This window comes from Pseudophryne corroboree, chromosome 6 (genome assembly GCF_028390025.1).
Source record: "Pseudophryne corroboree isolate aPseCor3 chromosome 6, aPseCor3.hap2, whole genome shotgun sequence".
NCBI classification, from domain to species: domain Eukaryota; kingdom Metazoa; phylum Chordata; class Amphibia; order Anura; family Myobatrachidae; genus Pseudophryne; species Pseudophryne corroboree.
The window spans coordinates 624,124,309-624,148,999 of NC_086449.1; the positions used below are offsets into that span (position 1 = coordinate 624,124,309).

General features: G+C 47.7%; 1 protein-coding gene across 3 annotated transcripts in view; it reads right to left on the bottom strand.

Annotated features, from left to right (window-relative positions):
• The window catches only part of RBM27 (RNA binding motif protein 27), a 455,159-nt gene that overhangs the window by 5,950 nt on the left and 424,518 nt on the right, over positions 1 to 24,691 (bottom strand). For all 3 annotated transcript variants that reach the window (XM_063928111.1, XM_063928110.1, XM_063928112.1), the window contains 2 exons: positions 19,108 to 19,299; positions 4,098 to 4,184 (listed from right to left, as the gene is read on the bottom strand). In XM_063928111.1, the coding sequence (XP_063784181.1) occupies positions 4,098 to 4,184; positions 19,108 to 19,299 (279 nt within the window). The remainder of the gene's footprint in view (positions 1 to 4,097; positions 4,185 to 19,107; positions 19,300 to 24,691) is intronic.

Genomic DNA, 24,691 nt, shown 5'->3' on the forward strand with positions numbered 1-24,691 from the left:
GCAATTAAATCACCTTAGCACTTAATTACACATATCCAAACAGGTGTCGCCGTTGTCGACGGAGACACCCTCTCACACACATTTGCTCCATCTCCTCCTTAGGGGAGCCTTTTACCTCAGACATGTCGACACACACGTACCGACACACCACACACTCAGGGAATGCTCATCTGAAGACAATTCCCCCATAAGGCCCTTTGGAGAGACAGAGAGAGAGTATGCCAGCACACACCCCAGCGCTATTAACCCATGAATAACACAGTAACTTAATGTTAACCCAGTAGCTGCTGTTTATATTGATTTTTGCGCCTAATTATGTGCCCCCCCCTCTCTTTTTACCCTCTTCTACCGTATAACTGCAGGGGAGAGGCTGGGGAGCTTCCTCTCAGCGGTGCTGTGGAGAAAAAACATGGCGCTGGTGAGTGCTGAGGAAGAAGCCCCGCCCCCTCGACGGCTGGCTTCTGTCCCGCTTTCATGTACAATTTTTGGCGGGGGCTCATACATATATACAGTGCCCAACTGTATATTAGCAAACTTTTGCCAAAGAGGTCTCTAATTGCTGCCCAGGGCGCCCCCCCCTGCACCCTTACAGTGACCGGAGTATGTGGGTGTAGTGTGGGAGCAATGGCGCACAGCTGCAGTGCTGTGCGCTACCTCAGTGAAGACTGGAGTCTTCTGCCACCGATTTCGAAGTCTTCTTGTTTCTTTCACCCGGCTTCTGTCTTCCGGCTCTGCGAGGGGGACGGCGGCGCGGCTCCGGGATCGGACGACGAGGGTGAGATCCTGTGTACGATCCCTCTGGAGCTAATGGTGTCCAGTAGCCTAAGAAGCAGGACCTATCTGCAGAGAGTAGGGCTGCTTCTCTCCCCTCTGTCCCACGATGCAGGGAGTCTGTTGCCAGCAGAGCTCCCTGAAAATAAAAAAACCTAACAAAATACTTTCTTATAGCAAGCTCAGGAGAGCTCACTAAACAGCACCCAGCTCGTCCGGGCACAGATTCAAACTGAGGTTTGGAGGAGGGACATAGAGGGAGGAGCCAGAGCACACCAGAATCTAAATTCTTTCTTAAAGTGCCCATGTCTCCTGCGGAGCCCGTCTATTTCCCATGGTCCTTACGGAGTCCCCAGCATCCACTAGGACGTTAGAGAAATATAATATAAATGAATATAAAAAGGAGGCTATTGTAAAAATACATGATACCTGCTGCTAAACCACTTGCTTATTTTTTAATGACAAGGCTGGATTACTTGAATCACTATGAGATGTTAAAGCACAATGAATAATCACATGCTATTACAGGGAATCACAGATATATCAGAATATATTTCTAATGGAAGTGATGTTACACAGAAATTTGATGTGATGTTGCTCCTGGGGACAGCTTAAGGGGTCTCTCAAAGGAAATTCTACAGGGACGAATGTAAAACATTGCCAAGGACAGGGGATGTAGTTAGACACTATGGAGGAGAATAAAGTAAAATAAAACTTGCTAGTGTGAGAGGCCTTGTGCCTAGCTTTCTATGTACTGTAGGCCACTGCAAAACAGGACTATGGGGTATATTCAATAAGAGTCGAATCCATTCCAACATGCAGATGTCGGAATGGATCAGACAACCCCTATTCAATGGACGGCCAAATCAGACTGTCGGATTTGGCCGTACACAGGGACCCGTCCTGCCGCTACTGTCAAGGGGCCAAAACCTGTCGGATTTGGCCCCATTTCCAACAGAAGCCGGAAGAGAGGCCAAAACCTGTCGGATTTGGCCCTATTTCCGACAGAAGCACGTGGATCGGCGGCTATTCCGCCAATCCACGTGTTTTCCGACAAGTCGGGAATTCCTGACTTGTCGGAAAAAAATCAGCCCCTATTGAATAGGTTGGAACCCCTTCCAACCTATTTCTGTCGGAAGCTGCCGGCTTTCCGACAAGACGGCAGCTTCCGGCAGTTATTGAATACACCCCTTGAACTGACTATTTGACCATCCCTATCTGGAGAAGGAATAAAATATAAATAGTGGATTAATTTACACTGTTGTCTAAAATATAACTGTACTCTAAAATAATCGCCCTCTACTGAAGCCATAATATCAGTATTGCAGGCTGTTAACATTAAAAGTAACCAATATTTGTCTAGAGCCAGAAAATATATGGTAGCTGGTGGCTTAAAATGTAATATTTTATTTTCACTTTTTTTTTTCTTTTTTCAATATCAAGTTAAACATACATAACATTCCAAAATGTGCGCATATTGGCCCTCATTCCGAGTTGTTCGCTCGCAAGGCGAATGTAGCAGAGTTACACACGCTAAGCCGCCGCCTACTGGGAGTGAATCTTAGCTTCTTAAAATTGCGACCGACGTACGCGCAATATTGCGATTACAAACGAGTTAGCAGTTTCTGAGTAGCTTCAGACTTACTCTGCCTGTGCGATCAGTTCAGTGCTTTTCGTTCCTGGCTGACGTCAAACACACCCAGCGTTCGCCCAGGCACTCCCACCGTTTCTCCGGCCACTCCTGCGTTTTTCCCGGAAACGGTAGCGTTTTCAGCCACACGCCCCTAAAACGCCGTGCATCCGCCCAGTAACACCCATTTCCTGTCAATCACAATGCGAACGTCGGAGCGATGAAAATGCCGTGAGTAAACTTACTTTCTTCATAGTAAAGTTACTTGGCGCAGTCGCAGTGCGAACATTGCGCATGCGCACTAAGAGAATTCTCACTGCGATGCGATGAAAATCTCCGAGCGAACAACTCGGAATGAGGGCCATTCTTCAGAACATATATTGTAAGCAAAGGGCAGGAATTCCCTCAGGACTGATGCACATCACTACCTGATTTGTAACCACTACATTTTTCAGTACAAATTCAACATCTGCCCTCTAGTGCTGAACACAAAAGATCTTTCTCAGACCCATAAACCTTTACACGTTGGGAATGCATTAAATAATTATTTTTTTTTTAATGATAGTGACAACATGTATAAAACAATTGGTATAAAAGTAATGCAAGAGATAGATTGCGTCTGAAGGCCTCATATTATGTGGTATGTAAGTGATGTAGATTACGAAGGAGAATATATATATATATATATATATATATATATATATATATATATATATAAAAAATAGGGGATTCTCATGGGAGCTGAACCACCTCAGATGTCACATAAAGATGTATTTATTCTTAAAATTTGACAGTAAATACTGCAACATTACATAAAAACATCAGTAAAACCAGTAAATAACTTTATACCATAAGTGAACAATACAGATTGAAAATCATCTGACGAATTCTGTATTAGTGATATCTACAATTGAATCGAATATCAATTCTTCCACCAAAGCGTTCAGAAGTATGTTCAAATTCACAAATGCGTGAATACCCAACGCGTTTCGTCCATACAGGACTTCATCAGGGGTCGTGATATTACAATATTCGTGTTTATCATATAAGGTTCACCAATATACATAAAAAGTAAAATTGCTGTGATAGTGACCTTTTGGGTATAAAATGACAACTCCAATTCTGAATAAGAACAATATGGTAGACTCAGACTAGGTCAAAAATCCCTAGTGCTCTCTCAGGATTCCCATTCACGCATTTGTGAATTTGAACATACTTCTGAACGCTTTGGTGGAAGAATTGATATTCGATTCAATTGTAGATATCACTAATACAGAATTCGTCAGATGATTTTCAATCTGTATTGTTCACTTATGGTATAAAGTTATTTACTGGTTTTACTGATGTTTTTATGTAATGTTGCAGTATTTACTGTCAAATTTTAAGAATAAATACATCTTTATGTGACATCTGAGGTGGTTCAGCTCCCATGAGAATCCCCTATTTTCTATTCCTAATTTAGTGCCTTGTCTGACAGGAGGCAATTCTCAGTGGTACGAGCTATATTGTATATTAGCGCAAAAAAAGGGTTCTTTATTTTTTGGTATATATATATATATATATATATATATATATATATATATATAATGTGTGTGTCATGGGTTAATCTGAATGACTATGAGCCAGAGTGCCATTTTAAGCAAACATAAAAAAAAAAACATAAGAGCTTGAACTCTGTTATAGAACTTTGGCTTACATTTTCAGCATCCTGCCTCGTCTTAAATGTTAAAATTACAGTTGGTGGAAACTCCTCTTCCTTCAAGTCATCAACGTCACCAAATTTCTGTCAATGACATACACACAAAAAATGATAGAGAGATTTCATTAGTTTACCTTAAAAGTGGAGTAGATTAATTGCAGTGTAGAATTGATATATTTGACATAAAAAAAAAAAAGGAGTGTTATGGTAGACTTAACATGGTTAACACTTTCTGCAAGGCACATTGGTTCCACAGGAAAACATAAGGGTGTAGAGTGGATCTTGATCCAGAGGCACCAACAGGCTAAAGCTTTAGGCTGTCCAAAGATGCATTGGGGCCACCTCTATAAACCCGCCTCCAGGCACTAGAGTTCAGTTTCATTAACCACAGTCAAATGCAGGAGCAGGCAAGAGAGACGGCAGATGTTAGTCACATAGAACCACATTCTCACGTCAGGAGAAGGTACCAGCGGCTAATGCCATACAAACCCATAGAAGCTAGGTGCGTCAGTGTGGGTGCCCTGTGGAACCAATGTACCTCACAGAAAGAGTGTTAACCATGTTAAGTCTACCATAACACTCCTTTTCTGCAGCAGGATACATTGGTTTCCAAAGGAAAACATCGGGGATGTCCTAAAGCAGCTCCTCAAGGAGGGGGCCGCGCCTTAGCGGATATTAGAACCCGGCATCCAAAGGAAGCATCCTGGGAAGCGGAAGTATCAAAGGCATAGAACTTAACAAACAAGTTCACTGAGGACCACGTAGACCCCATGCACATGGCCGTTCGCGCCATTGTAGGCCGCCCAAGAAGGTCCAACAGACCGAGTAGAATGGGCTCTAATAGCAGCAGGAGCTGGGAGTCCAGCCTGCGCATAAGCTTGTGCAATCATTCTAATCCATCTGGCCAAGGTTTGTTTATTCGCAGGCCAGCCACGTTTGTGGAAAACAAACAGTACAAAAAGGGAATCTGACCTCCTGATAGAGGCAGTCCTCTCCACATAAACATGGAGAGCCCTTACCACAACCAAAGAACGCTATTTGGAGGACAAACCTGAAGAGAGAAAAACTGGAACCACAATCTCTTGGTTAAGGTCAAAAGATGACACCACCTTAGGCAAATAACCCAGTTTAGTTTGTAGAAATGCGCGGTCACTGTGAAAAATCAAATAGGGCGGACGACAGGACAAAGCGCCCAAGTCCGACACCCATCTTAAAGAGGCAATAGCCAGCAAAAAACAGGACCTTGGCCGTGAGCCATTTAAGGTCTGCCGACTCAAGAAGTTCAAATGGAGACTCTTGCAGAGCTTTTAGTACAATAATCAAATCCCATGAAGCCACAAGAGGGACATAGGGAGGCTGAATCCTAAGTACACCCTGAGTGAAAGTATGAACGTCAGGTATAGATGCAATCTCTCTCTGAAACCATACCGACAAGGCATAAATGTGAACCGTGAGGGAGGCCAGACGAAGACCTTGGTCAAGGCCTCGTTGCAGAAAAGCCAGGAGTCTGGATTTTCTGAAACAATATGTATTTTAATTCTTAGCACACCAGGTGAAGCATGAATTCCAGACCCTGTAATAAATCAAGGCAGATGCCGGTTTGCAGGCTTTTAACAGTCTGGATAACAGTCTCGGAAAATCCTTTGGCCCTCAGGAGTGATGCTTCAAGAGCCACACCGTCAAAGCCAGTCTGGGTAGAGATAAGGGCCCTGTACGAGAAGGTCCAGGCGCTGAGGAAGTAGAAAGGGATTCTCTGTCAGTAGACCCTGCTGGTCTGAGAACCAATGCCTTCGAGGCCAGCTGGAGCGACTAGAAGTAGTATTCCTCCTTCTTGTTTAAACTTCCATAGTGCCCTGGGCAGGAGTGACACTGGAGGGAACACAGAGCAGACGAAATTTCCATGGAACCACCAGTGCATCCACAAACGCTGCTTCAGGATCCCTGATTCTTGATCTGAAGACCGGAACCTTGTGATTGTGTCGAGACGCCATGAGGTCCACGTCCGGTAGGCCTCATCTGTCCACTAGGAGTTGAAAGACTTCCGGATGAAGACTCTACTCTCCAGGACGAACGCCCTGGAGACTGAGGAAGTCTGCTTCCCAGTTTAGGACGCCCGGCATGAACACTGCCGATATGGCTGGCAGATGATATTCTGCCCAACAAAGGATTTTTGACACAGCCATCATTGCCATGCAGCTTCGAGTGCCGCCTTGATGGTTTTTGTATGTCACCATGGTGGCGTTGTCTGACCATACTTGAACAGGTCTGTTATGTACAAGAGGCAGGGCGAGAGATAATGCATTGAACACTGCACTCAACTCCAGGATGTTTATTGGGAGGAATGATTCCTCCTTCGTCCAGCGACCCTGAAACGAGTGTTGCTCCAACACCGCACCCCATCCCCTCAGACTGGCATCTGTCGTTAGCAGGACCCAGTTGGGGATCCAGTAGGGATGGCCCCTGCTTAAATCGCTGCTCCTGAAGCCACCAGGTTAGTGCCAAACGAACCTCCGGAGTTAAAGTGATCATCTGAGATCTGATCCGATGAGGTTGACCGTCCCATTTGGAAAGGATTAACCTCTGTAGTGAGCGGGAATGAAATTGAGCGTACTCTATCATGCTGACACCATCAGGCCAAGTACTTGCATCTTCGAGTGTACCGACACACTCTGTGGCGACAAAGGAAGCATCTTATGTCCTGAAGCTTCAGGACCTTTTCTGTGGACAGAAACAGCCGTTGACTGTGTGTGTCCAGAAGTTCCCCCAGGTGCACCATGCTCTGAGCTGGGACCAGTGAGGACTTCTTCAAACTGATAAGCCACCCGTGGGCTTGCAGAAAGGTTACCGTCCTTTGAAGATGACTGATGAGGACATCTTAGGAATTTGCCAGAATCAGCAGGTTGTCCAGATACGGCAAGATTCTGATCCCCTGGCGACGGAGATGACCTTTGTGAAGATCCGAGGAGCCACGGCCAGTCTAAATGGTAGATCCTGGAATTGATATTGTAGGTTGCCAATAGCAAACCGCAGAAACTGCTGGTGAGACATGGAAATAGGTATATGCAAGTATGCATCCTGTATATCCAGGGATACCATATAGTCTCCGGGTTCCATAGCCAGTATAATTGAGAGCAGTGTTTCCATATGAAACCTGGGCACTCTCACAAACTTGTTCAGGGATTTGAGGTTGAGTATAGGCCGAAATGACCCATTTGTATCGGGACAAGAAACAGGGTCGAGTAACAACCTCTGCCTCTTTAGAACAGAGGTACCGACACAACCACTCCTGTACTCAGGAGAGAACTGACACTTGTTTGCAAAACTTGCGCCTCCAACGGCTCCGAAGGTAGAACCGTGGTGTAAAACTGGCAAGAGGGATGTCTCTTGATACAGACCGCATACCCGCGAGAGACAACTTCCAGCACCCATGCGTCTGACGTGGTCTTTAATCAGACCTGGGTGAACTGTAGAAGTTGGCCTCCCACTCTGAGGTCCCCCAGCGGAAGGCCCACCCCGTCATGCAGCAGGCTTGTCTTGTTTAGAAGCCGGCTGACGGGCTGCCCAGGATTATTTGGCCTTGGGCTTTGTGGTTTTGGGAGCACGAGACTGTCTCGGGTATGCCTGACCTTTTGCTTACACTTGAGGCCGAAATGAACGAAAAGTGGTACCTTTTGCCTTCTGTGCAGAAGGATTAGTATTTGGGAGAAAGCAGTCTTAGCAGCTGCTAACTCAGACACAATTTTGTTTAAGTCTTCCCCAAACAAAATGTCCCCAGTGAAGGGGAGTACCTCCAAGGTCTTTTTGGAGTCTAAGTCTACTTTCCATGACCTCACCCACAGAATACGGCGTGCCAGGATAGACCTAGTCGACGCCTTGCCCGCCAACATACCCGCCTCAGAGGACGCCTCCTGAATGTAATAGTTAGCGGTGGTAATGTGAGACAGGTATTGTCTGGCACTGTCAGAAATATCCTGAGACAGCTCTTCCTCGAATTCCTGAACCTACGCTTCAATACATTTTGCAGCCCAGGAGGCAGCAAAATTGTGCTTATGCACAGATCCTGTAAGGAAGGAAATAGACTTCAGGCATCCCTCCACGCGCTTAAATGTTGGTTCCTTCAGTGAGGTGACAAGCAGAGTGGACGACACCACAAGGTGAGTGATGTGAGAATCCACCGGCGGTAAATTTTCCCACTTGCTACATAACTCTGCAGGGAGAGGATAGTGAGCCAAGGCTCGTTTAGGCAGAGGAGATTTCTTCCCTGCAGTAGACCATGGTTCCCATCTGAAGTCCACCAAATGGTCAGAATGGGGTAACAGTTTTAACCAACTTCTGCCATTTAAACATATCCGTTTTCTTTGCCACAGTAGTGGAATCTTCATCATCAGAGATAATAAGAATTTACTCACCGGTAATTCTATTTCTCGTAGTCTGTAGTGGATGCTGGGAACTCCGTAAGGACCATGGGGAATAGACGGGCTCCGCAGGAGACTGGGCACTCTAAAAGAAAGATTAGGTACTATCTGGTGTGCACTGGCTCCTCCCTCTATGCCCCTCCTCCAGACTTCAGTTAAGGAAACTGTGCCCGGAAGAGCTGACACAACAAGGAAAGGATTTGGAATCCAGGGTAAGACTCATACCAGCCACACCAATCACACCGTACAACTTGTGATAACCATACCCAGTTAACAGTATGAACAACAACTGAGCCTCAGTAACAGATGGCTCATTACAATAACCCTTTAGTTAAGCAATAACTATATACATGTATTGCAGAGAGTCCGCACTTGGAACGGGCGCCCAGCATCCACTACGGACTACGAGAAATAGAATTACCGGTGAGTAAATTCTTATTTTCTCTGACGTCCTAGTGGATGCTGGGAACTCCGTAAGGACCATGGGGATTATACCAAAGCTCCCAAACGGGCGGGAGAGTGCGGATGACTCTGCAGCACCGCATGAGCAAACTCAAGGTCCTCCTCAGCCAGGGTATCAAACTTGTAGAACTTAGCAAACTTGTTTGACCCCGACCAAGTAGCAGCTCGGCAAAGCTGTAAAGCCGAGACCCCTCGGGCAGCCGCCCAAGAAGAGCCCATCTTCCTTGTGGAATGGGCTTTCACCATTTTGGATGCGGCAAACCAGCCGCAGAGTGAACCAGCTGAATCGTGCTATAGATCCAGCGAACAATAGTCTGCTTCGAAGCAGGAGCGCCAACCTTGTTGGCTGCATACAGAATAAACAGCGAGTCAGACTTTCTGACTCCCGCCTTTCTGGAAACATAAATTTTCAAAGCCCGGACTACGTCCAGCAACTTGGAATCCTCCAAGTCCCTAGTAGCCGCAGGCACCACAATAGGCTGGTTCAAATGAAACGATGATACCACCCTAGGAAGAAATTGGGGACGAGTCCTCAATTCTGCCCTGTCCATATGGAAGATCAGATAAGGGTTTTTACATGACAAAACCGCCAATACTGACACACGCCTAGCCGAAGCTAAGGCCAATAGCATGACCACTTTCCACGTGAGATATTTTAGCTCCATGGTCTTAAGTGGCTCAAACCAGTGGGATTTCAGGAAATCCAACACAACGTTAAGATCCCAAGGTGCCACCGGTGGCACAAAAGGAGGCTGAATATGCAGCACCCCCGGAACAACGTCTGAACTTCAGGCAGTGAAGCCAGTTCATTTTTAGAGAAAATGTATAGGGCCGAAATCTTGACCTTTATGGATCCTAATTTTAGGCCCATAGTCACTCCTGACTGTAGGAAGTGCAGGAATCGACCCCGCTGGAATTCCTCTGTAGGGCCTTCCCGGCCTCACACCAAGCAACCTATTTTCGCCATATACAGTGAAAAAGTCTTGCTGTCACGTCTTTCCTAGCCTTTATCAGCGTAGGAATAACTGCATCCGGAATGCCCTTTTCCGCTAGGATCCGGCGTTCAACCGCCATGCCGTCAAATGCAGCCGCGGTAAATTTTGGAACAGACGGAGCCCCTGTTGCAACATGTCCTGTCTGAGAGGCAGAAGCCCTGAGTCCTCTGAGAGCATTTCCTGCAGCTCCGGGTACCGAGTCCTTCTTGGCCAATTCGGAGCAAAGAATATTGTTTTCACTCCTCCTTTTATTACAATTCTCAGCCCTTGGGTATGAGAGGAAGAGGAGGGAATACAGAAACCGACTGGAACACCCACAGTGTTACTAGTGCGACCACAGCTATCACCTGAGGGTCCCTTGACCCGGCGTAAAACCTTTTTTAGCTTTTTATTGAGGTGGGACGCCATCTAATCCACCTTAGGCAGTTCCCATCAATTTGCAAACTGCGTGAAGACTTCCTGATGAAGTCCCCACTTTCCCGGGTGGAGGTCGTGCCTGCTGAGGAAGTCTGCTTCCCAGATGTCCACTCCCGGAACGAACACTGCTGACAGTGCGCTTACTTGATTCTCCGCCCAGCGAAGAATTCTGGTGGCTTCTACCCTCGCCACCCTGCTCCTTTGTGCCGACTAGGCGGTTTACATGAACCCCTGCGGTCTGACTGGATCAGAACCGGTTGGTCGCGAAGCAGGATCTCCGCTTGACTTAGGGCGTTGTATATGGCCCTTAGTTCCAGGATATTGATGTGAAGGCAAGTCAGTTGACTTGACCACAGACCTTGGAAATTTCTTCCCTGTGTAACTGCCCCCCACCCTCGGAGGCTTGCATCCGTGGTCACCTGGATCCAGTCCTGAATGCCGAATCTGTGGCCCTCGAGAAGGTGAGCACTCTGCAGCCACCACAGGAGAGACACCCTGGCCCTGGGGGATAGGGTGATTAACCGATGCATCTGAAGAGGTGATCCGGACCACTTGTCCAGTAAGTCCCATTGGAAGGTCCTCGCATGGAACCTGCCTAAGGGGATGGCCTCGTATGATGCCACCATCCTTCCCAGGACTCGGAGTGCAGTGATGCACTGACACCTGTTTTGGTTTTAATAGATTCCTGACCAGTGTCATGAGCTCCTGAGCTCTCTCTATCGGGAGATAACCCTTTTCTGGTCTGTGTCTAGGATCGTGCCTAGGAGAGGCAGATGAGCTGTAGGAAACAACTGCGACTTTGGAATATATAGAATCCAGCCGTGTTGCCGTTACACTTCCAGAGAAAGTGATATGCTGTTCAGCAACTGCTCTCTTGATCTCGCTTTTATGAGGAGGAGATCGTCCAAGTACGTGATAATAGTGACACCTTGCTTCCGCAGGAGCACAATCATATCCGCCATTACCATGGTGAATATTCTCGGGGCCGTGGAGAGACCAAACGGCAACATCTGAAATTGGTAATGACAATCCCGTACCGCAATTCTGAGGTACGCCTAATGAGGTGGATAAATGGGGACCTGAAGGTATGCATCCCTTATGTCCCGATTCACAATAAAGTCTCCCCCTTTTTAGGCTTGCACTGACCGCTCTTAGCGATTCCATCTTGAACTTGAACCTTCTCAGGTATATGTTCAGGGATTTTTAATTCAATATGGGTCTGACCGAACCGTCTGGTTTCGGGATTACAACATGGTCTAATAATAACACCCTCTTGTTGAAGGAGGGGACCCTTGACCACCACCTGTTAAAGATACAATTTGTGAATTGCAGATAACACTGGCTCCCTCTCTTGGGGGGAAGCCCGCAGGGCCGTCGGTGAGGGGGCATCTTCTCACAGTCCAGCTTGCATCCCTGAGACACAATATCTATTGCCCAGGGATCGAACAGGGAGTGAACCCACTTGTGGCTGAACTTACGAAGGCGTGTCCCCACCAGGCCTAGCTCCGCCTGTGGAGCACCAGCGACATTGGTGGATTTTTGTAGGGGCCAGGGAGGACTTCTGTTCCTGGGAACTAGCTGCCCGGCTCTGACGAGAAAGGATGCCCCTCAGACTTTCTTGTTACTTTATACGAAAGGCTGCATTTAATAATGTCAGACAGAGAAAGATACTGGCGCCGGCTGAATCTCAAAAACAAAAGAACGGAAACAAATGTATCAATTAAAACATAAATTAAACATTTATTAAATAATATAAATTATTAAAAATAAATAAAATATATGGCTGATATGTTATCAAGAGGGTAATTAAAATATATATAATTGAGAGTCACTCAAATTATCCTATGACCACTTATATTTTCATTACGGCAGTAAGCACTGGTATTTTGGCTAGAACTCAGTCCTCCAAGGTATCCTCATATAAATTCAAGTATGGATATTACCATGGTCTCAGATGAAAGTCCCCTTGGTTCTCAATAGCAATAGAGGTCCAGTAGCAGCAGGGGAATGAATAGAGACGTCAAATGGAAAATGATGATATGGATCCTGGAGGATTTTGGAGTCCAAAAAGTTGCCAGATAATTCCAGATGATGGATAAAGTGCCAGTGGTCAGGAAGGAATGGAGCTCAACGCGTTTCGCTGGTCTAGGTTACCGCCAGCTTCCTCAGGAGCATGGTCTAATAATAACACCCTCTTGTTGAAGGAGGGGACCCTTGACCACCACCTGTTAAAGATACAATTTGTGAATTGCAGATAACACTGGCTCCCTCTCTTGGGGGGAAGCCCGCAGGGCCGTCGGTGAGGGGGCATCTTCTCACAGTCCAGCTTGCATCCCTGAGACACAATATCTATTGCCCAGGGATCGAACAGGGAGTGAACCCACTTGTGGCTGAACTTACGAAGGCGTGTCCCCACCAGGCCTAGCTCCGCCTGTGGAGCACCAGCGACATTGGTGGATTTTTGTAGGGGCCAGGGAGGACTTCTGTTCCTGGGAACTAGCTGCCCGGCTCTGACGAGAAAGGATGCCCCTCAGACTTTCTTGTTACTTTATACGAAAGGCTGCATTTAATAATGTCGTGCTTTCTTAGGCTGTGCAGGAATATAAGGCAAACTAGCAGAATTACCAGCTATAGCTGTGGAGACCAGGCCCGAGAACCCTTCTCCACACAATCCTCAGCCTTCCATATGCCTCTTAAGTCGGCATCATCTGTCCAATGCATATTCTACAGGACACGTCAAGCAGAGATCGACATAGCTTTGACTCTAGGACCCAGTATACTCATGTCTCTTTGGGCATGCTTTATAACTATATATCTATCACTTAAGACAGCATCTTTAATATATTTATATTGCATACTAGGGTCTCATCTCTGCTGATAAGGTACCTGTCCACGCTGCCCCAGCGCTATAAACCCATGCCAACACAATCGCCGGTCTGGGTAGTATACTAGAATGTGCACGCTATCTGCAGGATCCCTGAGAATAGCAAGTGCTACCGTCACTCTACGAAGAAAACGACACAAAAAATATATCCTCATGTCGACCTTTAGACCTGTCGACCTAGCACATGTCGACCTAGAAACCCTGTCGACCTTCCATCCATGTCGACCTAGTGACTGTCGACCTATAGTGGTCGACCTAGACACTGTCTATTTGATGAACCACACCCCTTACAACATCAAGAGATTTTGGAACCGCCACAGCATCCGTAGCCACAGGTACCACAATAGGTTGGTTTATGTGAAACGAAGAAACCACTTTCGGCAGAAATTGTTGACGAGTCCTCAATTCCGCTCTATCAGAATGAAAGATCAAATATGGGCTCTTTGTGAGACAAAGCCGCCAACTCGGACACTCGTCTAGCAGATGCCAAAGCCAAAAGCATGACCACTTTCCAAGTGAGAAACTTTAACTCAACCTTACGCAAAGGTTCAAACCAGTGAGACATAAGAAACTGTAACACCACTTCAAGATCCCACGGTGCCACGGGTGGCACAAATGGAGGACGTATATGCAGCACTCCCTTCACGAAAGTCTGAACCTCAGGAAGGACAGCCAATTCTTTTTGAAAGAAAATAGATAAAGCCGAAATCTGCACTTTGATGGAACCCAATTTCAGGCCTGCATCTACGCCTGCCTGCAAAAAATGGAGGAAACGACCCAAATGAAACTCCTCCGCAGGAGCTGCCTTGGTTTCACACCAGGACACACACTTCTCCAAATACGGTGAAAATGTTTTGCCGTAACCTCCTTCCTAGCTTTAAGGACAGTGGGGATGACCTCCCCAGGAATACCCTTCCGAGCTAGGATTTGGCGTTCAACTTCCACGCCGTCAAACGCAGCCGCGGTAAGTCCGGAAACACGCAGGGCCCCTGCAGTAACAGGTCTTCTCTTAGAGGAAGCGGCCAAGGATCTTCTACAAGCAATTCCTGAAGATCCGGATACCAAGCCCTCCGTGGCCAATCTGGAACGAGTATTGCCTGAACCCCTGTTCGTCGTACGATCCTCAGCACCTTTGGAATGAGAGGAAGCGGAGGGAACACATACACTGACCGAAACACCCACAGAGTTACCAGGGCGTCCACTGCACTGGCTTGGGGGTCCCTTGACCTGGAACAATACCTCGGAAACTTCTTGTTGAGGCGCAACGCCATCATGTCTATCAGAGAAATTCCCCAATGCCGTGTCACTTCTGCAAATACCTCTTGATGAAGAGCCCACTCTCCCGGTTGGAGATAGTGTCTGCTGAGGAAGTCTGCTTCCCAGTTGTCCACGCCCGGGAGGAAGACTGCTGACAGAGCGCTCACGTGCTGTTCCGCCCAGCGAAAGATTCATGGGGCCTCCGCCATTGCCGCCATGCTCCTTGTTCCGCCTTGGCGGTTTATGTACGCCAACGCTGTTATGTTGTCCGACTGGATCAGGACAGGGAGACCCTGAAGAAGGTTCTTCGCTTGCAGCAGGCCGTTGTAAATGGCTCTTAACTCGAGAACATTTATGTGGAGACAAGATTCCTGGCTTGACCACTTTTTCTGGAAATTTCTTCCTTGCGTGACTGCGCCCCAGCCTCGGAGACTTGCATCTGTTGTCAGCAGGACCCAGTCCTGGATTCCGAATCGGTGAGAACCTTGCAGCCACCACAGGAGAGAGAGATCCTGGCCCTGGAAGATAGACTTATTTTCCGGTGCATGTGCTGGTGAGACCCGGACCATTTGTTTAGCAGATCCCACTGAAACACCCGGGCATGAAACCTGCCAAACGGAATGGCTTCGTAAGCCGCCACCATCTTCCCTAGTACCCGAGTGCATTGATGAATTGACACTTGTCGGCCTCAGAAGGTCCCTGACCATGGTCTGGATTTCCTTTATGTCGACTGACGCCATAAAATCCCCCCCTTAGAGGCTGGAGATCACAGCTCGAAGAGACTCCATCTTGAATTTGAAAATTTTCAAGTATGGATTGAGGGATTTTAGGTTCAGAATCGGTCTGACCGAGCCGTCCGGCTTCGGCACGACAAAGAGGCTCGAATAGAACCCTTCCCCCCGTTGGGATGGGGGAACCGGCAGAACGACCCTCTGTTGACACAACTTTTGTATTGCAGCCGTTACCACTTCCCTTTCGGGAAGAGAAACTGGCAAGGCCGACACGAAAAAGCGGCTGGGGGGCATCTCTTGAAACTCCAGTCTGTAACCTTGGGACACTATGTCTAAGACCCAAGGATCCAGACCTGACTGAAGAATCGGAGACGGCCCCCCACCGGTACGGACTCCCGCAGGGGAGCCCCAGCATCATGCGGTGGACTTGGTAGAGGCGGGGGAGGACTTTTGGTCCTGGGTGCCTGACACTGCAGGCGACTTCTTTCCCCTTCCTCTACCCTTTGAGGCGAGGAAGGACGAGCCCTTACCTCTTTTGTATTTTTTAGGCCGAAAGGACTGCATCTGCTGATGGGGTGCCTTTTTCTGTTGTGTGGGAACATAAGGAAGAAAAGATGACTTACCCGCAGTAGCGGTAGACACCAGGTCAGCCAGGCCGTCACCAAACAAGACACTACCTTTAATAGGGAGAGCTTCCATATTCTTCTTTAAGTCGGCATCAACATTCCATTGATGAATCCACAGCGCCCTCCTGGCCGAGACCGCCATGGCATTGGCTCTTGATCCCAAGAGGCCAACATCCCTCGCCGCATCCTTTAGGTAATCTGCAGCGTCCTTGATATAACCAAGAGTCAAAAGAATGTTATCCTTATCAAGGGTATCCATATCAGAAGCTAAATTATCAGCCCACTTAGCAATAGCACTACTCACCCATACCGACGCCACAGCAGGTCTGAGCAATGCACCAGTATTAACGAAAATGGACTTCAATGTCATCTCCAGTTTGCGATCCGCTGGGTCCTTGAGAGCAGCTGTTCCGGAGACAGAAGCGCCACCTTCTTGGACAAACGGGATAGAGCCTTGTCCACATTGGGAGACGACTCCCATTTGTCCCTGTCGTCAGAGGGGAAAGGATATGCCATCAAAATTCTCTTGGGAATCTGCCACCTTTTGTCAGGTGACTCCCAAGCCTTTTCACAAAGCACATTCATTTCATGAGAGGGGGGAAATTTTACCTCAGGCCTTTTCCCTTTAAATAAACAAACTCTGTGTCAGGAACGGCAGGTTCCTCAGATATATGTAAAACATCTTTGATGGCTATAATCATGTACTGAATACTCTTAACAACCCTTGGATGTAAAGAAGCCTCACTGAAATAGACATCGGAATCAGAGACCGTGTCAGTACCTGTATCTGTCATCTGGGTAAACGAACGCTTTTGTGACCCTGAGGTGGTCTGTACCTGAGACAAAGCCTCCTCCATGGATTTTCTCCATGTTTGTGTCTGCGAATCAGATTTATCCAGTCTCTTAGATAATAAAGCCACATTTGCATTCAGTATACTCAGCATAGTCACCCAATCAGCAATCATACCCAAATCCCTCTCTGCGCCCCCAATAACTTCCTCCGGGTAGGAGCACCCAGCCTCAGACATGTCGACACAGAGTACCGACACACCCACACTGACCAAAAACAAGGGGACAGACCCACAGGGAAGCCTGTAGAGAGAAACACAGAGGGAGTATGCCAGCTCACACCCCAGCGCCCATATACTAATAGATATAATATATGTGACCAGCGCTGTCTACAATATGATAAAAGCACCAAATTTTATGTGTCCCCCCCCCCCCCCCCCCGTTTTTGCCCCCTTGTTACTTGCGGGAGCTTGGAGGTCCGGGCCAGCGTCTCTGCAGCACTGTAGAGAGAGAAAATGGGGCTGGTGAGCAATGTGCGGCTAAGCCCCGACCCTTCCCGGCGCACTGTAGCCCACTCAATTTCAAATATTTATACTGGCGGGGGTAATCTATACGGTGCCCGGGCACCGTATAATCGGTTCTGCCAGTCCACTGACCCCAGTAACTGCTGCCCAAGGCGCTCCCCCCTAGCGCCCTGCGAGTGCCGTTGGTGATGTGTGTAGGAGCATGGAGCGTAGCGCTACAGTTACGCTGTACCTCGTTACGGAAGTCTTCTGCCATCACTGAAGTCTTCGGTTCTTCTAATACTCACCCGGCTTCTTTCTTCTGGCTTCTGTGAGGGGGGTGACGGCGCGGCTCCAGGAACAAGCAGCTAGGCGAACCAAGTGATCGAACCCTCTGGAGCTAATGGTGTCCAGTAGCCTAAGAAGCAGAGCCTTTAACTAAGAAGAAGTAGGTCTGACTTCTCTCCCCTCAGTCCCACGATGCAGGGAGCCTGTAGCCAGCAGGTCTCCCTAAAAATAAAAAACCTAACAAAAGTCTTTCTAGAGAAACTCAGTAGAGCTCCCCCTAGTGTGTGTCCAGTCACTCTTGGGCACAAAGTCTAACTGAGGTCTGGGGGAGGGGCATAGAGGGAGGAGCCAGTTCACACCCAGTCAAAGTCTTTTTAGTGTGCCCAAGCTCCTGCAGATCCCGTCTATTTCCCCATGGTCCTTTTGGAGTCCCCAGCATCCTCTAGGACGTAAGAGAAATGTAAGTATTTACTCACCTCTTATAAATTTATATTCAATATATATATCACTTATCACGTGCACTAAGTGTGCCTTTTTAGTGTTCTGTGCGCCCCCGCATCTACGGTTTTTCATATACAAATAATATATATATATATATATATATATATATATATATATATATATATACATACACACACACACACACACATATACATATATATATATATACACACACACATATACATATATACACACATCACAGCGCGGTCTTAGAACGGAGGTATATATTAAATACTCCCACAATATATTCTATCACATGTACACTTTTTCTTAACCAACGCTGTCTATATGAAGACACGTAGAATACTCAAGTGTTTGTAAAGTCACTGCGCTGTATACAGGCGGCTTTACAAGGGAGACCTTGCCCTGGAGTCCCGAAGACCAGCCGCAACTATGCTCAGAAGATGGCGCCCAGCGTCTCAGTCAGGGAGTGAGGGATAGTGTGAGGCAGCACCAGGGTGGAAAAATCTGCTCAGAGATGGTTCCCTGGGCCGGGGGATGGGCTACAGGTCAAGCGCCACCTCCCCTATGCTGGACTTCCACTTCAGGTGCTGAGAGTCTTATTAAATGGGGCATTAGTACACCCAACCTGTACTCAGACGCCCCGTTGGCCTACTGGGATCCCTGCTCGGAGACAGTGTCCACGCCAGCTCCGCGACCTGTCTCCCTAGGTTGCGGACGGAACGCGATTTAATGGCGGGTCCCGCCCGGGGGAGCCCTTTTATCTCTTCCCCGTAGCAGCCATGCAAACCAGGAGAGCATCTGCCTAAGCATCTCCGCCGCAAGTACCCGGGAAGTGAGCCGTGGGAGTTCCAGCACTGAAGTGTCACCCTGACATACAGCGCTGACAGCCCGGAGAAGAAATCTTCTTAGCTTTTTCAGGGCTGCCCAGTGCTGCTGCAGGCACTAACTCGAAACTGAGCTCCAGTGTCTGGAGGCGGGGTTTATAGAGGAGGCCCCAATGCATCGTGGGAAAGCCTAAAGCTTAAGCCTGTTGGTGCCTCTGGATCAAGATTCACTCTACACCCCGATGTTTTCCTGTGGAAACCAATGTATCCTGCTGCAGAAGCCTTTATATTCTATATAAAAATACTTGAGAATCTTTCATCAAGTTAACACTACAGTATATATTCACTTACAGAGAAATGTTGCAATAACTCTTCTTTTTCCATCTCGTAAAAGCCAACAACAGATATTGTTTTAGGACGATGATCAACGACCATGTGATTTAATGAGCCTCTGCCCCTTCCTCCACGGCCTCTTCCTCTACCTCTGCTCTGCACGGATAAAGTCTTCCCCCGGCCTGCAGGCAAGAGTCCTAAACGAGCAGCCTACGAAACAATCAGACTGGTAAAGCTTTGTTACACTTCTAACACAACCCCACCCTCCCCATCAACACGTTTAATTAGTTTTGTCTAATTCAGGACAAGTACAATGCTAAATTGGTTTATACTCTATTTTGCTGTGCAGGTTATACGAGTTGCTTCAGTAACATTTTCTTTACGGGGGACTAACCCATACCCATTAGTCACACTGCATAACAAACCCAATGTCATCCACCTCTGGGCCACACTAAAGATTCCAGGGCTCTGTAACGCTCTCTGGCCTTTCACATTATGTGATGGGAGAGAATCCAGCATGGATATTTCCAAACTTGCATACAGGTAGACTACATTCCTCCACACACAAGCAGCTCATTAAAAACAACCACAATATGTGCTTTGACATGAGAGAACAGCAGACAAGGCTAAATCATAATACTACTTGCTGTAGGATATCAATTTTCAAAACAAGTTTAATAATACTTCAAACGGTTTGTAAAAAGGAGATTTAAGTGCTTACCCGCTAAATCCTTTTCTTGGAATCCATGGAGGACACAGGGATGACACTAAGCATAGGTGGCGAGCTGGAGTCTGGGCACCAAACGGTTAAATCTATTTCCCCAGCCCAGGCTTCCTCTGCCCTATACCTGCCCCAATATCTAGGTACAGTTAAGTCAACAAGTCCAAGGCATGGAGAAAGTGGAAGACCGACACACACTCCGTTCAAACACACCGTGAAGGTGGAACAAAAGAGGAACTGGCAACAGTGCAAAATCCCGCAAGCCAGGTTAGACAGTCAGGGTGGGCTCCCTGTCCCTGTCCCCCATGGATTCCAAGAAAAAGATTTAAGTAAGCACTTAAATCTCCTTTTCTTTATCATACATGGGGGACACAGGGATGACAAAGTTGTCCCCCCCTAAGGGAGGGAACATTCCTGAGCTGCTCCGAGAACCCTTCGCTCAAAAGTCACATATGCGGAGTCAAAGGTGTCAAAAGAATAGAACTTAATTAAAATATGGGCAGAGCACTATGTGGCTGCTTCCAAAAGCTGCTCCGCAGAGGAGCCACGTCTCTCTGCACAAGAAGTGCCCACTGATGAGGTGGGATGAGCCCACACCATGGCAGGGGCAGGAAGGTCGGATGCCTGGCGGACAGTCAAACGGAGCCATCTGGCCAAAGTCTGCTTAGTAGCTGGCCAGCCTAGTTTGTGCAAGTTGTGCAGGACAAAGTTAGTCTTACGGAAATTTCTTCTCCTACCTACATAAATTTGGAGGGCACTCATGACATCCAAGGAAGCCTGCTTCAGAGAAGAATCAGGACGTGGAATGAAGGGAGCACAACCTCCTGGTTGATAGAGGATACTGGGGTCCATTTAGTACCATGGAGTATTGATGGGTCCACTAGGAGCCATGGGCACTTTAAGAATTTTATAGTGTGGGCTGGCTCCTCCCTCTATGCCCCTCCTACCAGACTCAGTCTAGGAAACTGTGCCCGAGGAGACGGACATACATTGAGTGAAGGATAGATAAGGATAGTGGTGAGTTTCTGATCCAGCACACACAAGAGAAAAGCCAAGCTAACCAAACTTGAAACAGGAACAGCAACGGTTGAACCAACTTTACTTAACCAAGTAACAGTGTAGGAAATATGAACCAACGGGCGGGCGCTCAGTATCCACTACGGACGAGAAAAGGATTTACCAGTAGGTAATTAAAATAGGATTTTGATACCTACCGGTAAATCCTTTTCTCCTAGTCCGCAGAGGATGCTGGGGACGACATCAAGACCATGGGGTATAGATGGGATCCGCAGGAGACATGGGCACTCTAAAGACTTTTCATTGGATGTGAACTGGCTCCTCCCTCTATGCCCCTCCTCCAGACCTCAGTTGTAGGAACTGTGCCCAGGGAGACTGACATTTCGAGGGAAAGAGTAACTTAAACTAGTGGTGAGATATCTACCAACTCACACCCTCAACCATGCCGCACACATGGCATTCAAAATAACACACGCCAACAGGCATGAATCAATTGCAGCAACATGCTGAAAACTAAGATAACACAACTTGTGTAATTCTAATAACTAAACTGCAGGTAAAGTACGCACTGGGACGCAGCATCCTCTACGGCAGGCATTCCCAACCACGGTCCTCAAGGCACACCAACAGTGCAGGTTTTAGTGATATCCAGGCTGCAGCACAGATGGTTAAATCAAAATAACTGAGCTACTAATTAAGTCACCTGTGCTGAAGCCTGGATATCACTAAAACCTGCACTGTTAGTGTGTCTTGAGGACCGTGGTTGGGAATGCCTGCTCTACGGACTAGGAGAAAAGGATTTACCGGTAGGTATCAAAATCCTATTTTCTCATACGTCCTAGAGGATGCTGGGGACGACATCAAGACCATGGAGTCTATACCAAAGCTCCAGGACGGGCGGGGAGAGTGCGGATGACCCTGCAGCACCGATTGACCGAACTTGTGGTCTTCATCGGCCAAGGTGTCAAACTTGTAGAATTTAGCAAATGTGTTTGACCCTGACCAAGTAGCTGCTCGGCAAAGTTGCAATGCCGAGACCCCCCGGGCAGCCGCCCAGGATGAGCCGACCTTCCTAGTGGAATGGGCCTTCACCGACGTTGGCAACGGCAATCCAGCCGTAGTATGAGCGTGCTGAATCGTACTTCTGATCCAACGCGCAATAGTCTGCTTGGAAGCAGGACACCCAATCTTGTTGGGAGCATACAGGACAAACCGTATTTGAGCTGTTCTCGCGACATAAATCTTCAAAGCCCTAACCACATCTAGAGACTTTGACTCAGTAAACGTGTCAGTAACTACTGGCACCACAATAGGTTGGTTTATGTGGAAAGATGAAACCACCTTTGGAAGAAAATGTTGACGAGTCCTCAACTCTGCCCTATCTTCATGGTAGATCAGGTAAGGGCTCTTGTGACACAAGGCCCCCAATTCAGACACCCGCCGCGCGGATGCCAATGCCAAAAGCATCACAACTTTCCAAGTGAGAAACTTCAACTCTCTCTTGTAGAGGCTCAAACCAATCCGATTAAAGGAACTGCAACACCACATTACGGTCCCATGGTGCCACTGGAGGCACAAATGGAGGCTGGATGTGCAGAACCCCTTTCACGAAGGTCTGAACATCTGGAAGAGAGGCCAATTGTTTTTGGAAGAATACGGACAAGGCCGAAATCTGGACCTTAATTGATCCCAATCGTAGGCCCGCCTCCACACCAGCCTGCAGAAAATGGAGAAAACGTCCCAACTCAAACTCTTCCGTAGGAGCCTTCTTGGATCCACACCAAGACACATTTTCTCCAAATACGCTGGTAATGTTTAGACGTTACTCCTTTCCTGGCCTGAATAAGGGTGGGGATGACTTCCTTGGGAATACCCTTTCGGGCTAGGATCCGGCGCTCAGCAGCCATGCCGTGAAACGTAGCTGCGGTAAGTCTTGATACACGCACGGCCCCTGCTGCAGCAGGTCCTCGCGAAGAGGAAGAGGCCGAGGATCTTCTATGAGCAACCCCTGAAGATCTGGGTACCAAGCCCTCCTTGGCCAGTCTGGGGCAATGAAGATTGCTCGAACTCTTGTTCTTCTTATGATCCTGAGCACTTTTGGGATCAGCGTAAGTGGAGGGAAGACATACACCGACCAGAACACCCACTGGGCCACCAGCGCATCTACTGCTATTGCTTTAGGGTCTCTCGACCTGGAACAATATATCTGAAGCTTCTTGTTGAGATGACATGCCATCATGTCTACTTGAGGAACTCCCCAAAGACTTGTTACCTCTGTGAAGACTTCTTGGTGTAGGCCCCACTCTACTGGATGGAGATCGTGTCTGCTGAGGAAGTCTGCTTCCCAGTTGTCTACTCCCGGAATGAAAATTGCCGACAGAGCCTTTACATGTCTTTCTGCCCAGAGGAGGATCTTCATCACCTCTGCCATTACCACTCTGCTTTTCGTTCCGCCCTACCGTTACATTGTCCGACTGGATCTGTACGGTATGATCTTGAAGAAGATGTACCGCTTGTTGAAGGCCGTTGTAAATGGCTCTCAATTCCAGCACGTTTATGTGAAGGCAGGCTTCCTGACTTGACCATTTTCCCTGGAAGCTTTCTCCCTGAGTGACAGCTCCCCAGCCTCGGTGACTTGCGTCCGTGGTTACCAGGAGCCAGTCCTGAATCCCGGACCTGCGTCCCTCTAGTAGGTGAGAACTTTGTAGCCACCACAGGAGCGAAATCCTGGCTTTTGACAACAGGATTATCTTCCGGTGCCTGTGTAGGTGGGATCCCGACCACTTGTCCAACAGGTTCCACTAGAATACCCTGGCATGGAACCTGCCAAACTGTATGGCCTCGTAGGCCGCAACCATCTTCCCCAACAACCGAATGCACTGATGGATCGACACACTCGATGGTTTCAATATCTGTTTTACCATTTTCTGGATTTCCAGAGCCTTTTCCACCGGAAGAAATACTCTCTGAACTACTGTGTCCAGAATCATCCAGAGAAAAGACAATCTTGTCGTCGGTTCCAACTGTGACTTTGGATAATTTATGATCCAACCGTGTTGTTGGAGTATTGACAGGGAGAGTGTGATGTTTTGTAACAACTGCTCCCTGGATCTTGCCTTTATCAGGAGATCGTCTAGATAAGGAATTATATTGACTCCTTTTTGACGCAGGAGAACCATCATCTCCGCCATCACCTTGGTGAATACCCTCGGCGCCGTGGAGAGACCGAAAGGTAACGTCTGGAATTGGTAATGGCAATCCTGAACCGCGAATCTCAGATAAGCCTGGTGAGGAGGATAAATGGGAACATGCAGGTAAGCATCTTTTATGTCTACTGACACCATGTAGTCCCCCTCCTCCAGACTGGAAATCACTGCCCTCAGTGATTCCAATTTGAACTTGAATCGTTTCAAGTAGAGATTCAGATTTTTCTGGTTCAGGATCGGTCTAACCGAGCCGTCCGGCTTCGGAACTACAAAAAAGGCTTGAATAAAACCCCTCCCCTTGTTGTGACAAAGGTACCAGGACTATGACCTGTTCCTGACATAATTTTTGGATTGCTGCTGTTACTGCTTCCCTTTCTGGAAGAGAAGCTGGCAAGGTCGATTTGAAAAATCGGCATGGGGAAAAGTCTTGAAAATCCAGCTTATATCCCCTGGGACACTATTTGCAACACCCAGGGATCCAGGTCAGACAGAACCCAACCTTGGCTGAACAGTTTAAGACGTGCCCCCACCCGAGCGGCCTCCCGCAAAGGAGCTCCAGCGTCATGCTGAAGATTTGGCAGAAGTAGGGGTAGACTTCTGCTCCTGGGAACCTGAAGCTGCTGTGGACTTCTTTTCCTTTCCCTTTCCCCTGTCCACA